At 38.0% G+C, this 14,313-nt stretch overlaps 1 protein-coding gene across 1 annotated transcript in view; it reads left to right on the forward strand.

The window, feature by feature from the left end:
- The window catches only part of LOC137173792 (uncharacterized), a 46,954-nt gene that overhangs the window by 2,714 nt on the left and 29,927 nt on the right, over positions 1-14,313 (forward strand). The window contains exons 2-3 of the mRNA XM_067578866.1: positions 1,228-1,360; positions 2,101-2,418. Of these exons, the coding sequence (XP_067434967.1) occupies positions 1,228-1,360; positions 2,101-2,418 (451 nt within the window). The remainder of the gene's footprint in view (positions 1-1,227; positions 1,361-2,100; positions 2,419-14,313) is intronic.

Below are 14,313 nucleotides of genomic sequence, written 5' to 3' on the forward strand. Positions count from 1 at the left end.
TATCTTTTTACACTTGGTTGTTATCTTGTGAATATGTTCATTCCATGTTAACTTTTCATCAAACCACAAACCCAAAAATCTAAAGACTTTCACTTGCTCTATTCTTTGTCTGTATATCTTTATCTGTGTGCCAACACCTCTCTTTTTAGTGAACATTAATGTTTTGTTTTTTTCAACTGAAAACTTAAACCCCCAAGAGTATGACCATTTAAAAGAGGAAAAGAGTATTGGGCTAATAACACTTCCCTGAGGGGTACCATTATCTACCATATCTTAATTATAAGGCTATCCCAATTCTGACGTCCATATCTCTACAGTTACATATTCTTGCTCATTTCCTGTACTCACCTCTCTAAATGAGATATTTTCTCTAATAAATGTTGCACATCCTCCTCCTACTCCATCCCCCCTATCATACCTAACAAGTATATCCTACTATTTTCAAATTTGGTCTCAACCATAATTCCTGTACACAGATGTGTACAGGATGTTTGGTTTACTGGTTTGATCATCAACATACTTATTAAATTCCTGTCCATTGGTCAACAAACTTCTTGCATTCCACTGTAGCAGGATGACCATGATTAGTACTATCCAACCCATGACTGTTCCTGGCTTGCTTGAATACTGAGATCGTTTTTTACCTCCTCCCAAGTCAGTCCACTGATATCTAGATAATGAGCTGCTGCCTTCACAATTATTTGTATTCTCTCCGTTTTGGATCTGACTTCCATTGTAGCATTTACTACCCCTGCTATGAATGTGACTAACTTCTTTAAATCAACCTTTACTTTTCCCTCACTTTCCTGATCTGTTTCTTTTATGGTCCCTGTACCTGTTCTGTTTCTCTCAATATTTCCACCTCTCTGACTCACCATCTTCACAGCCTCTGCATATGTAATCTTATTCTGAACTCTTACCTGCTGTATTTCTCTTTCCCTTTTCACCACTTCACATCCCCCATAAGACACACTGTGATTGCCACCACAGTTACAGCACTTTGGTTGTTCATGATCACATTACCCCTCTGCTGCACGAACACACATCATCTGTACACTTTCCAACATACAGCCAATCATAATGTGTGACATCATCTGTATCGGACCCCGAGCCGATCTGTTTTTTTAAAATAATTTTATGTTATTTTATAAACCCCCAGAGAGAGACACCTGTCCAGGAGGGGTTCCTTGATGTTTATTGTCTCCGTACACTCTTGTGTTACTGCAGATCCCAGTAAAGACTCCCAAAGAGAGAGCCGTCATTATGCTGCGGTTTTGTGACTGTTACAGCAGGATGTCTGGCATCAAGAGTGTCTTTCTGGTGGTCGTGACCTTTCTGCTTTCTCCTCCTGCCAGAGGAGGTGAGTATGTGTCTGATCTTTTTTCAGTCTAAAACTAAATTGCAGATATTTTTAAACTTAGTACAATGTGTGCCATGGTTGCTTTTAACTGAGAAAGGGTAAAAAGAGAAGGTAGAGAGGAGTGAACTATGGATGTATAAAGAGAACTGGATACAGGAACAATGCTGGACTTTGAAGCCAATTTGACATAGTGGCCGAACCGTGTAATTATTACATCACGTGATGCTATTGGGCCCAAACAGACTTTTTCTTATAGACTTACATTGTGAGAAAGACTTCCGTAAATCAGTGGATACATTTTTTTGAGTATCACAACCCTCCCGAAATGTCTCGGTTCTCTTTATACATCCATGTTATGTGCCCCTCATGGATGTATAAAGAGAACTGGATACAGTGTTGGAGGCGGGGCCCCGCTCATTCCTATGAAAGTTGCTCAGTGGCTCATGGGCCCAATAACATTATGTGATGTTTTGCCACTATGTAAATTTGGCTTCACAGCTTGACGCTGTTCCTGGGGGCTTGAAGCCAAATCAAATTGTGCTGTTCTGGAAAACATTTAGTTCCACATGTCACACAGTCATCTTCAGCTGAATGAAAACTAATATATCAGATCAAGTTTCTCTGATTGTGACTTATATGGTCAAACAACTTATTGATCAGATTTTTACAGAGAGCTCACTTGGATTCAACTGTTTTCTCTGAACTGAACCTTGACGACGTCTCCATGTGATGTTTTACAGATGTTGAGGTCTCCTGTGTTTTCAATGAAAGCTGCATCTTGCCGTGCAGATTTCAAGCTGGTGTTGACGTCGTCATCCACTGGATTCACGAGACAGCAGGAAAGGTTACGGTCCACTCTTACTACTACAACCAAGACCAGTTCTCACACCAGAACCAGCGCTTCAGAGACAGGACATCGCTGTTCAAGGACCAAATCTCCAGAGGAAACGCCTCGCTTCGACTGACAGGGGTGGAGTTTCAAGACCAGGGCAGATATAAATGTTACACCAGCACCATCACTGGAAACAAGGAGTCTTTTATCAACCTAAAAGTGGACGGTATGGAAACTCATAGTATTTCCAGAAAATAAGAATAAGAAATACTATTAGCAGTGCATTTCATCATGTTAGAATTACATGAAATCAACTGATTGTTCATCATTAACATATTGATGTGTTAGTCATCATATGTACTACAGTGTAATCCCATAAACCACGAGTAATAGTTCAATAGTATTGGGGATACTCATGCCAAATTGTTTTACTATGTACATATAGCTTTTTGTACTATTCCTCTTTGCAATATTTAAAGTGGCTGTAATCAATATTTTTTTATAATAACAATGTTTGAAATGACAATAGTGTAACGTGAGAGGCATCACTCATGGTGATGAAACTTTACGGAGCTTTATAGTGAGTTTCAGCTCATTGTTTATCTGTCCGGTTGCAACTTTGCTGTTCTGGTTCACTCTCAGCATCTCTCATAGCGTCGTTTTCAGAGAAAAAGCTGTAAAAAGCCACTGTACACTACCTGCTCAGCACCAAACAGACACAGTTAGCTGTAAACTAGCTGGTGAACATAGTGGAGCATTTAGCAGCTAAAGAGCCAGATATTTCCCTCAGGAGTTGGTAGAGAGCAAAAACAGAGCTAAAAGAGAGTGAATATTGGACTCACCAGATTACGCTGCCCCCTAGTGGCCAAAAAAATCTGTAAATGCAGGTTTGAACTGATCCGCTGACAAAATAGTGTTTCCTACAGTGTTTCCTATCTCCTTCGGTTCTGAATCGATTTCCAAATTTCAAAAATCGATTATCTAAATGTTAGGTAATTTTAGTCATATCAAGTGGATATTTGCCACATTTACAGTCTTTTTAGCATAAAATTCCCTCTTTGTGTTTCCTCGGACAGTGTTTCCCTGTTGAGCTGCGGTGGAAGTATAGTAACAAAAAGAGGGACTTTGGCACTAAAAAGACTGTAATGTTGAAAGATATCTACTTGATTTGACTCATTTGGACGCTGAAGCTTCATATCAACTTCAGATGAAAAAAAATTTGTTGGCTCAGTTTCCTCCTTGGCTCAGCTAATTTTGATCTGCGTTGATTTGTCGGCCTCTGAAAGCACTGAAAATGCACTTTCATTCAATTCAAAACTTGAACTGAATTGGCTTCCTCTCCCCCCCTCCCCACCATAGACCCATTTTGGTCTTTTCTAGGGGGGACCAGCAGGTCAACAGTAAATGCCACATAGAAATTGAGATGCAGCTGGCTTGCTACCATTTGTAACAAAGATTTGGTGCAAAATTTAACCATTTTTGACCAGTTGAGAATTGATGAAAGTGGTCAAAATCCTTCCAAAATACCACATTTAGACACCGAGACCTTGCGAAACTCACACAACTCAGATCAAACTTTCAAACTAGTCAGTGCTTATCAAATATGAATCAAGAATATGTTATTTCTCATCTCAAATGTTTTTAGAAACATATTTTAGTGTACTGTTTAGCCGAAATATGAGAAAGTTTGTGATGCGGTCGCCATGTTGAAAACAGACTAGCCAAAACCAAGCACCGCCCAACTTCATTCACAACACAGCCATACTGGCACTTTATCAATCCCTGCTCCCATTCACACATGACCCCATGCAGGAAATGTTGCTGAACATTTCAGAGACGGACTGCATGTGTGAAAGGGGCTTAGCTTTAAAAGCTGAGCTGAGCCTGCTACAACCTCAGAAAGACAGTAATATCGGCCAAGGCCTTGTGGAGTTTTAAGATGTTTAATTACATATCTTTCCCTACTCCCTATTCATTTGTGGTTTCAATATAATTATTCAATAAAGTTTGGTAATCAAAATACTTTAAGGAATGAAAACTTTGAAAGTACAAATGTCATCTGATCATAAAGCTACAGCTTTAAGCACTTCATGGTTATAGAGGGAGGCAAAGAAGGGAAGGAAATCAAATTTTGTGGCATCACTAAACCCTACCGCTCAGTTCTCCTTCTTTACCACTTCAAAAATATGTTGCTATAAAGTGAATCTGTGAATCTTTGGGTTTTTTTGTGTATTTACAGCTCCAGTCCATAAAGTCAACATTCAGCAGGTAGAAAACAAGATCACCTGCAGATCAGACGGGATCTACCCTGAGCCTGAGCTCACCTGGTCCACCAATCCTCCATCCAACATGACTCTCCAGAACAAAACTGAAGTCCAGCAGACTGAGCAGCAGCTCTACAACATCAGCAGTTCTCTGATACTTTCAGACAGTGCTGATGATCTGACCTACATCTGCACCATCAGCACTCAGACAAGCAGCAGGAGAGCCTCACTGAGGACACTACGTAAGTATCAATTGTGCAAACATACAGTATATCTATTATTGTGTTCCAGCTACATACAGTTACATTGCAAAGTTACATTCATTAGGCAGACACTTCAATCCAAAGCAACTTACATTTAGGGAGCAATTTGGGGTTGAAGGGGACATATGCTATCCTCACTAAAAGTTGTTGCAAGCAACGTATTTTTCAGCTGTACAGCCAGCTTAACATTATATTCTCCAGCATTGCATCCTCCAAGGATCAGACAGGGTGATGTGTTTGGCAGGATTTAATTGAGGAAAATATGTCATTTGTAAAACTGAAAAAGAATACAAAATACAAACAAGTAAGTACTCTTTTATGTACTACATAATATCTCTAGTACACCAATAGAGAAAAGATTACTGACATAAACCCATGTGAACAGGTGCTTAAAAATATGTCAATATGTGTAATAAAGGACGAAAATACAACAGTAAATGTCATTTACCAGAGCACCAATGCTTTAACCACTAACACTAATACATCCATATGTAGTTGACAATAAAGTAACCATCATCAAAAATACTGCACTTAAACCCGAGAAATAGTAACATAACATGTCAATATAACCAGAAATAGTAGATGACTTATGGATGAAGCTGTTTTTGTGGATTTTAAGGCACAGGATTAAGAAGACTGTTACACTGTGATGCTCACTCCATGAGCACAGGGGCAAAAAGAACTTCCTGAACTCTGCTTCCTGTTTACTATTCCCTCACTTCTTTTTCAAAACAGTTATTAGGAATCACCACTAGGTGGTACTAAAGAACATACAAAAGAAACCAATACACTGATTCCAATACAGGACATGTCATGCTTTTTGTGATTTTCAAAATTAGGTTGACACTTTCCTTGTATTAAATTTGCATCTTAATTTTATTGCAATTTTCTGTTTTGTGTGTTTTTATATTATTTCAATTTAGCCTCAATCACCGGTTCAGTCACTAAAACAACAATCCGCTGTCCTCCCTCAAACATTTACCTAACGGGCCTCGTCTGGAGATTCAACCACAGTCAGACCATCCTGAACAGGACCGGGGCTGAGGTCAGCTGCACAGAGGAGTGGAGGCCGCAGGTGAAGGATGTGTCCGAGTCAGGCGACCTCACGCTTGAGGACTTGTCTTCAAATCAGGAGGGGATGTACACATGTGAACGCAGTAATAACGAGGAGACATGCATAACCAGTATCTTCTTGAGGATAGAGAATAGTCAAGGTAAGGTAGCATGAAGTAGGAATGTTCAGTCTATCTGAACAAGAGCTGTTATGTTGTTTAATACTTAATACTACTACATGATTCACTGTATTAGACAGTTCCAGTTATTCGCTGTGCTGAAGTGTGTCATGGAATCATAAACTGTCGATTCCAGACATGTTTCACACTCTCAAAAGAATCAAAAACATTTTTTTTATTAGATTTTTGGCCCACTGGAACACAGAAAGTTATCAAGTCACAATGTTGGTGTCATTCATGAAAAGCAGAAAGCAACATTTTCTTAAGAAAATCAGACACAAAGCAGATAAAGCGAGAGTAACTTCCACTAAGGGGTTGCAGTTTAAGTGTACACTATATTTAGAATATTTTCACTGCTTTACCTTGCCGTCAGACAGCCCTTTCCTTTGGCACTACATTTTCTCAACCTTAGAACTTTCAATGAGCACAGAGAAACTTTCCACTTTCAGCAGTGAAAATGCTTGTGAAAACAAACTCTGCACAAACATTGTTGTGGCCATTTGTTCAAAAGGCAAAAAAGGACAAATCAAAAGTTCCCTCAAAAATATCAAAATTCAAGAAAAATCAAAAAAGGGCCACAAATGCACCAGGTTAGTTAGGCTTACTCAGACAGTCAAAGAATTCATTTTCCAGGCCAAAAGCTCAGTTCAGAGGGTTTATTTTTTCGGCTTTCAACAGCAAACAAACATGTTAAAAAATCATGCTGCCTCTCTGCTTTGTCCTGCTGGTAAAAAAAAAAACAACTATTTCCCCTTCCCGGTGCATTTCCTGCCTCTAACACCTGGCTACCTATATCACCTACTGTCTGATGCCCCTTGTGTTTACTCACAAAACAAACTAAATATAAATAAACAAAAATAATAATAATCTAATCAAACTAATGAAATAGCTCCTTCAAACATCATTCTGCACAGAGAAGGTCAAATATTCAACTATAGGACCAAGAAGAAAAACACAGTTTTGAGAAGAGGGAGACTTTAAATTATTAAGTAAGAAACAACTGGAAGTAAACAAGTGCATAATAAATACCATAAACAACAAGAAAGTAGTGCAACAATTATCAAAGTGCTAAAAGGTTAAAGTGGCTCAAGTGTTGAGGTGTTTCTTTTAAAATGTGTACTAACGTTCTTTCCAAAGAGTCAAATTATACATTTAAGCCACACTTGTAGTCATATGTGTCATGCAGACAGTAGTATAGTAGAGTAGTCTTTAAAGATCTATTAATCGAGCTATACAGCTTGATTAAAGATGCGAGGACTTCTTATTTTTCCAACCTTATCTCCACCAGTAAGCGCAACCCAAAAGTCCTGTTTGATACTATTAACAACATTGTCACTCCAGCACCTTCGGATATGCCTGTCTGGTCAAATAAGGACTGCAGCAACTTTCTGTCCTTCTTTGTTGGTAAAATTAGAGATGTCAGAGCCTCATCTCTTTTCCCTCTCTACTCATGCCTTTCGGCCATTGGACAGCTTCTCTCCTATTTCCATGCGAGAACTCACAGATCTAGTGAGCAGTATGAGATCCTCCTCCTCCCCTGTTGACATTTTACCCACCTCCGTGCTCAAAAATGCACTTGACTGTATTGGGCCATGCCTGGTTTCCGTCATAAACAGCTCCCTGCAATGTGGCTGTGTCCCAGCATACTTCAAACATGCAGTTGTTCAGCCCCTCCTGAAAAAAACGAACCTTGATCCATACAGTCTCCATAATTATAGGCCTATTTCCAAGCTGCCTTTTATTTCTAAGATTTTAGAGAAGGTTGTCGCCAAACAGCTCACTGCTGTCTTGACTGCACACGACATTTTTGATAAGTTTCAATCAGGTTTCCTTCAGAAGCATTCCACCGAAACTGCTCTTCTCAGAGTTTCCAATGATATATTGATGTCATCAGATGTGGGTGAGTGCTCCATTTTAGTGCTGCTGGATCTTAGCACAGCTTTTGACACTGTTGATCACAGAATAATGACTGAAAGGCTCTCTTTCCCATTACGTCGGGAAGACGTAATGGGAAAGAGTGCACAGTAAACTCGGCAGCCACACATTTCTCTGTTCTGTATTTCTCTGTTTTGTGTCTTCAGGTTATGCTAACCCATTGTTGCTAACTTTGGAGCTAACTCCCTTCACTTTTCCAGCATTTGGGGAAAAACAGACATGACTTTTTAGCATTTATTAACTGACACATTGTAGTCTGTACTGTACATTTACTGCCAGACTGACAACTTACTACTAACCTTTTCCTCTGCCCCGCTCCTATCCACCGTTACTTCTCTGTCCCTCGCTCTTTCCCGCTCGCTACGCAAACATACTCCTTAACGGAGCCGCGCGACCAGTGGTTTCCCCGGCAACGACACAGAGGTTGACTCACGTACCGGAACAGCGCTGCTCAGAGACTCCCAAACGCTGTCGATTTCAAATCAAAATCAAATATTAAATATTTTTTTTGGCCTGGCGGGGGTTCTCGTTGTGTCATTATGGAGAAACACAGATTCAGTAAACGTCCAGCAACCGTTGAGTACAGTTAGACCCAGCAGTCTCTGTTAGGTTGGGCGAGTTCAAAGTTGTGAAAACAACGGGGGTGTTTTGAATACACCCCCGTTGTTTTCATATCGACCAACTAGTCGACCAGCAGACTACAGCCCTAGTCTCAATATTTAGCTGCTGTCACTGGTTGAAATGACAGACATGAACTAGCAGCAGATCAGATCAGCTGCAGCTAATTAACATTAATTAAAGTTTATCTGTTAATGTGTCTGCAGCTGCTGTCTGGATTCAGACAAAGATTGTTTGTGAGTGAAAAGACAAAAATCACTCTGTAACAAACTGTACGATCACCAGATGAATGATACAAGAGGATTCAGATTTGATTATTGGATTTGATACTGTATTTAAAACTGAAAGGATTTAATAAAATGCATTAATGGAAAATAGATGAAATGACTTTTAACTGGAAACAATGAAAACATGTTAATACATGTCACAAGTGAACATTTTGATGCAACAGTATTTGTCATTACACTTGTGGAAGTTTGGTTTGTAGGAAGTTCAATTAAAACTCTTTCTCTGTTTCAGACAGTTCAACTAACGTGGCAGGAATTGTAAGCGGGGTGGTTGGAGCCATTTGGTGTGTATTCGTAGGCCTGGTAGTATACTGGATATATAAAAAGGTTGGAAAGGACAGACAGACATATCAGACAGAAAAAGGAAGCCCACAGAACCCAGAACCATCCAACGGTGTCTCAAAGTAAGTATATCCTCTGTACTGAATACAAAAACACTGCTGCACTATAATGAACTCTGTATGAGCTGCGACTTTGTTTAAGCAGAATATTGTATTTAATTTTATTACTAAAATAATGTCTAGTTTGATTTCCTCAAATCATTTTAGTTCATATCATGCTGTAATTCATTTATTCAATCAACAACTTTTGCAGATGTTGCTGTATGACTGATGATTTGTGATACAAGTTGTGTTTATTATTTATCATCTTCTGCCCATTGTTTTCACTGGTTTTATTGTTTTTATTGGTGAATCAAAGACACATTTCTGCCCTAATATTAATAATAATAATAACAATAATAATAAGCAATAAACTTTTTTATTTATTCAGCTGTTTTCTTAACAAAGTTACAAAGTGTTTCACAGAAAAAGAAGAAAGAATTAAAAAACAGTAATTACAGAAATTAAAAACAAACAGATCATAAAACAACAGGAAATAAAATGAAGTTACACAAAAATATAAACTGGCAAGACTGGGATGATAAAACATAGCAACACATTAAATATTCATAAATTCTTACCTTTATGAATTAATTAAGTTGTTCAGTTCAAATCAAACTTTAAATTAATTTCTGTCTCAGCTTAAAAGATGAATCAGTTGTGATGATGATTCAAACTCAGGATAAATATATTGGAGATGACTTTAGGTTTGATCTTGATGTGTTTCAGCACTGATTTTTATTCTATTTTGTTTTCAGTCCGGCAGAGGAGATTCCATTGAACAAGATAGAAAATGGGGGAGAATAAAGATGAAGGAAAATATATCCATCTGCTCCGTTGTAATGAAGCCTCCGATCACACCGTTCTGCTCTGAAGAGTGACTGTAATAAATGAATGTTGACAAACTGACACATGAATGTAAAAATATACAGGAAGTGGAAACTCTGGACAAAGAGACGCTTACTGCATTCAGACTGAAAATAAGTCCTGCATTAAAAAATGCAACGGGCCGTGTTGATTAAATATCCCCTCCATGTTTTAAGATGAATATAAAATACTCTACTTTGAATAATAATTTCTGTCCAATATGATAACAACATCAACAAGTGAATTCATCATGTTACTAAAGTTATCAGTCTTGTATCTAAATTAAAAAAGATAAGTTTTGGACATTATTACATGTTAATTTAAGTCAGTGTAAGCTACAAAACAAGGTCATAAACTCAGCATAACTGTAGCTCTGAACCACTGTGTGAAACACTTTTGTCTAATTGGAGGTTGTGGGGTAAAATGTGCCAGTGATGTTGGAGCAAGTTGAGTCAATGAGTCAATTTAAGTATTTAAGTATTATTTTCTGATATTCTAGAGACACTGTTCATGTTTGATCCCCGTTACAAGTATTACAATGTTGATGAATAAATACCTAATTGTTGACTAATGTTAAGTTTAAGCCAAATACAAACATGCTGTACATACAGACGGGTGACAAATTAAAGGAAAAATCAACATAAAGTGTTTTAGTAAGATGTTGGACCACCAGAACAGCATCAATACACCTTGTTATTGACTCTACAAGTCTCTGAACTGGAGGGAGGAACAACATTCTTCCAAAAAGATATTCCCTCATTTGGTGTTGTGATGATGGTGGTGGAGAGCGCTGTCTAACACGTCAGTCCTAAATCTCTCATAGGTTCAGTTGGGTTGAGATCTGGTGACTGTGAAGGTCATAGCATCTGATTCACATCATTTAATACTCATCAAACCATCAGTGACCCCTCGTGTCCTGTGAATTGGGACATTGTCATCCTAGAAGAGACCACTCCCATCAGGATAGAAATGTTTCATCATAGGATGAAGCTGATCACTCACAACTACTTTGTATTGATTAGCAGTGATTCTTCCCTCTAAGAGGACAAGTGGACCCAAACCATGTCAGCAAAATGCCCCAAAAGCATATCAGAGCCCCCAGATCCCCTCACTGTAGGGGTCAAACATTCACACCTGGACCAGTTTTTCCTTTAATTTGTCACCTGTCTGTTTACATTAAAGCACATTTACACACATATTCCCTCTGTAGTTAACACTCAAAGATCACACTTTAATATTTACTGAAAATGTTGAGATAACATGTGTTTGATGGCTGTAACTGTTCTGATTTTGAGTTTGAAAACCTTTAAGTGTGCTGAAAATGTTCAGCAACAAACTTTGTTATCAGTCAGCTCGGATAATTATGAGGTTTTTACACAAGAAGACTGATATAACTTTTACTCTGTACATTTTTGTAAGACTTCATAATAAAGGTACAATGCAGTGAATTAATGCAGGATGTATCAGTGCTCATTAACAAAGGATCAAATCATTAAGACTTTATGTGATTAGTTAACACTTAATAGATCGTCAATTAATGAATGTTAATTCACTGTTACTTCATACATTAACTGATACAGAACCAGTGCTGGAATATTGAGGTTCTTGTACTTTACTTGAGTATTTCCATGTGATGCTACTTTCTACATTCAGAGGGAAATATTGTACTTTCTACTCCACTACATTTATTTGACAGCTTTAGTTACTTTTCAGATGAAGATTTGACACAATGGATAATATAACAAGCTTTTAAAATACAACACATTGTTAAAGATGAAACCAGTGGTTTCCAACCTTTTTGTCTTTTGACGTCTTACAAAAAGCAGTGTGTAGTCGGGGTCACATTTCACATGTCTATGAGTTGTTAACAGCTCCACCAAATAGTGATTTTTCCCTCTAAACTTCTCACATGCTTTCATTTCAATAAATGTTCAAATGATCCAATATTTCAGCAAAAATCAAAGATGAGAGAAAAATATATGACAACATCTGAAACAGTAGAAATGAGTTACAGAAGAGTATCTGCCATTGTTGTAATGATTTAATGATGGTTTGGTCATTTTATAAATATTTAAAAACAGAATACTTCAAACAAGAGAAATCCAGGCATTTCAAATGTAAGAAAATGTAACAAACGAGGAAGTAAATGTTAAAAAAGCCTTTATTATAGTGGCTAAATCATCTTTAAAAAGCAACTACAATAAAGGCTTTTTAATATTTCCCTCATTTGTTACATTTTCTTATATCTAGAGCACCTGGATTACTTTCTTGTTTGAAGTTTTCTGTTTCTTTTTTCCCCTGTTTTCCAAGAGCACCAGACACATTTTTTTTTATCTACATTGGATTATAGAGCAACCAGTCATCTCTTTTTCCATTTAAAAACAGCAGTTTGAAGTAAACACACACTAATTCTCCTTTTTTCTTTTTTCCAACTTTTCACAAGTTATACTTTTATTTCTGTTTGTTCTTTGGCCTCAATCTGTCAAAAGTGAAATTCACAATCAACGTTTCAACCCGTCCAGAGAGTCAAAGAGACCACTGCGGGGCAGGGTGTCATAGGAAGTGCTCATATGACACCTGTGTGTAGAGCGAGAGCGAGAGAGCGAGCGGGTGTGGTCGGGGTTGTTAGCGGCGACCAGGACAGAGAGAGGAGGTGAAGTTAGTAGTTACCTGTGACCGTAATAGTACAGTTGTACAGTTTGAGTTGTTCTGACAGAGAAGCTGAGTTGCCGTTTCTTGCTTGCTACCTGTTGATAAAGTTAGCGGTAACGTCAGCCCTGGAGCTTCCCGACCACGGTCTGGACGCTGAAGCGGGAAAGGTTAACGCCCGGCTACACAAGAAGTTTCATGAAGAAATAGTCCACTTTCTTAAAGAGACTACGCCACTCGTATAACACGGGTGGTAGCAGCATTTAATCCTCCACGGAAACTTCATAAGTAAGTAAGTTATTATTCGCCACATTAGTTCGTGTTAACGTGTGTAAGAACGTGCTGCAGTCATTGAATTTAGACAAACAGGTTTTTTCAAACATTAGGCAGCAGTAAGCTACTACTATGTACTGTACAGATAACTTCGTGGTTAATGTTGCAGTCACAATGACGAACTCATCATCGAACTCAACCCTTGGACTGCACCACATTCCAGTTACTTAGTGTTTCTACACATCTGACAGCAGTGTTCAATCCTTACTTTTTTTCAAGGAGTACATGTGCTCCTAAATGAAAAAAATTAGGAGCACACATATAACTTAAGGAGCAGTAACAGTTTCTTAAAGAAAACAATTCATTACATACATATTTACAATTTATCACATACATATTTAAACTCTTTATGTGTGTGTGTGTGTGTGTGTGTGTGTGTGTGTGTGTGTGTGTGTGTGTGTGTAAATCACAATTTATGTTGTTTTTAGGGGTACTCGATTATGGCAAAAATCATAATCATGATTATCTTGTTCAATATTGGATCACGATTATTTAATACGATTACTTTTTGACTGTCATTTTTGCCAGTTGTTGATGTTGATATATGCACATATTTTTTCCACTTGTCTGAGGAGACTATTATACATGCAATCATATATTGTACTAATGATCAAGAAAGACTATAGCCAATATGAGGGAAGAACTTGAATGCTGAGCTACTGAACTCCAGTCTTCCTAAGTTCTTCCTTCATATATTGTCTTTCTTGATCATAGTATAATCTATGCTTACATGCATAATAGCCTCCTCAGCCAGCTGGTAAAAATATGTGCATATATCGGCATCTGCAATCGGCCACAATGAGTTGGAAATATCGGCATATCGGATATCGGCAAAAATCTAATGTTGTGCATCCCAAGTTAAAAGTCTTTACATTCCTAAAAATAGACTTGATGAAATTTCGGAAATTAATTTGTTTTACACACAAACTCATCAAGGGTTTTCAATTTACTGATTGAACTTCAAGTAAATGGGCACAAAACTTCATCAATGATTTTGATGACACAGGTGTGAGCAAGACAGCCATGTCTCATGTTTCGCCATGACAGAGGAAGTTGCTATAACTTTATTGTAAATGCTCCAATCTGCACCAAACTTTACATGTTTGATAAGACTCCCGGCCTGAACACGTCTACATGACAATATTCCATCAGTGATGCAAACTGGCTGAATAGCGCCCCATACGAAATTTCAGCAAAGCAGCCCCAACAGCAGGCAAAATAGTGGACAAAGAAAGTGATGTTTATCTCCTTCTTGCACTGTCTGAAAACAGCCCGGGTCTGAAGACATCTACA

This window comes from Thunnus thynnus, chromosome 21 (assembly GCF_963924715.1).
Source record: "Thunnus thynnus chromosome 21, fThuThy2.1, whole genome shotgun sequence".
In the NCBI taxonomy this organism is placed as follows: Eukaryota; Metazoa; Chordata; class Actinopteri; order Scombriformes; family Scombridae; genus Thunnus; species Thunnus thynnus.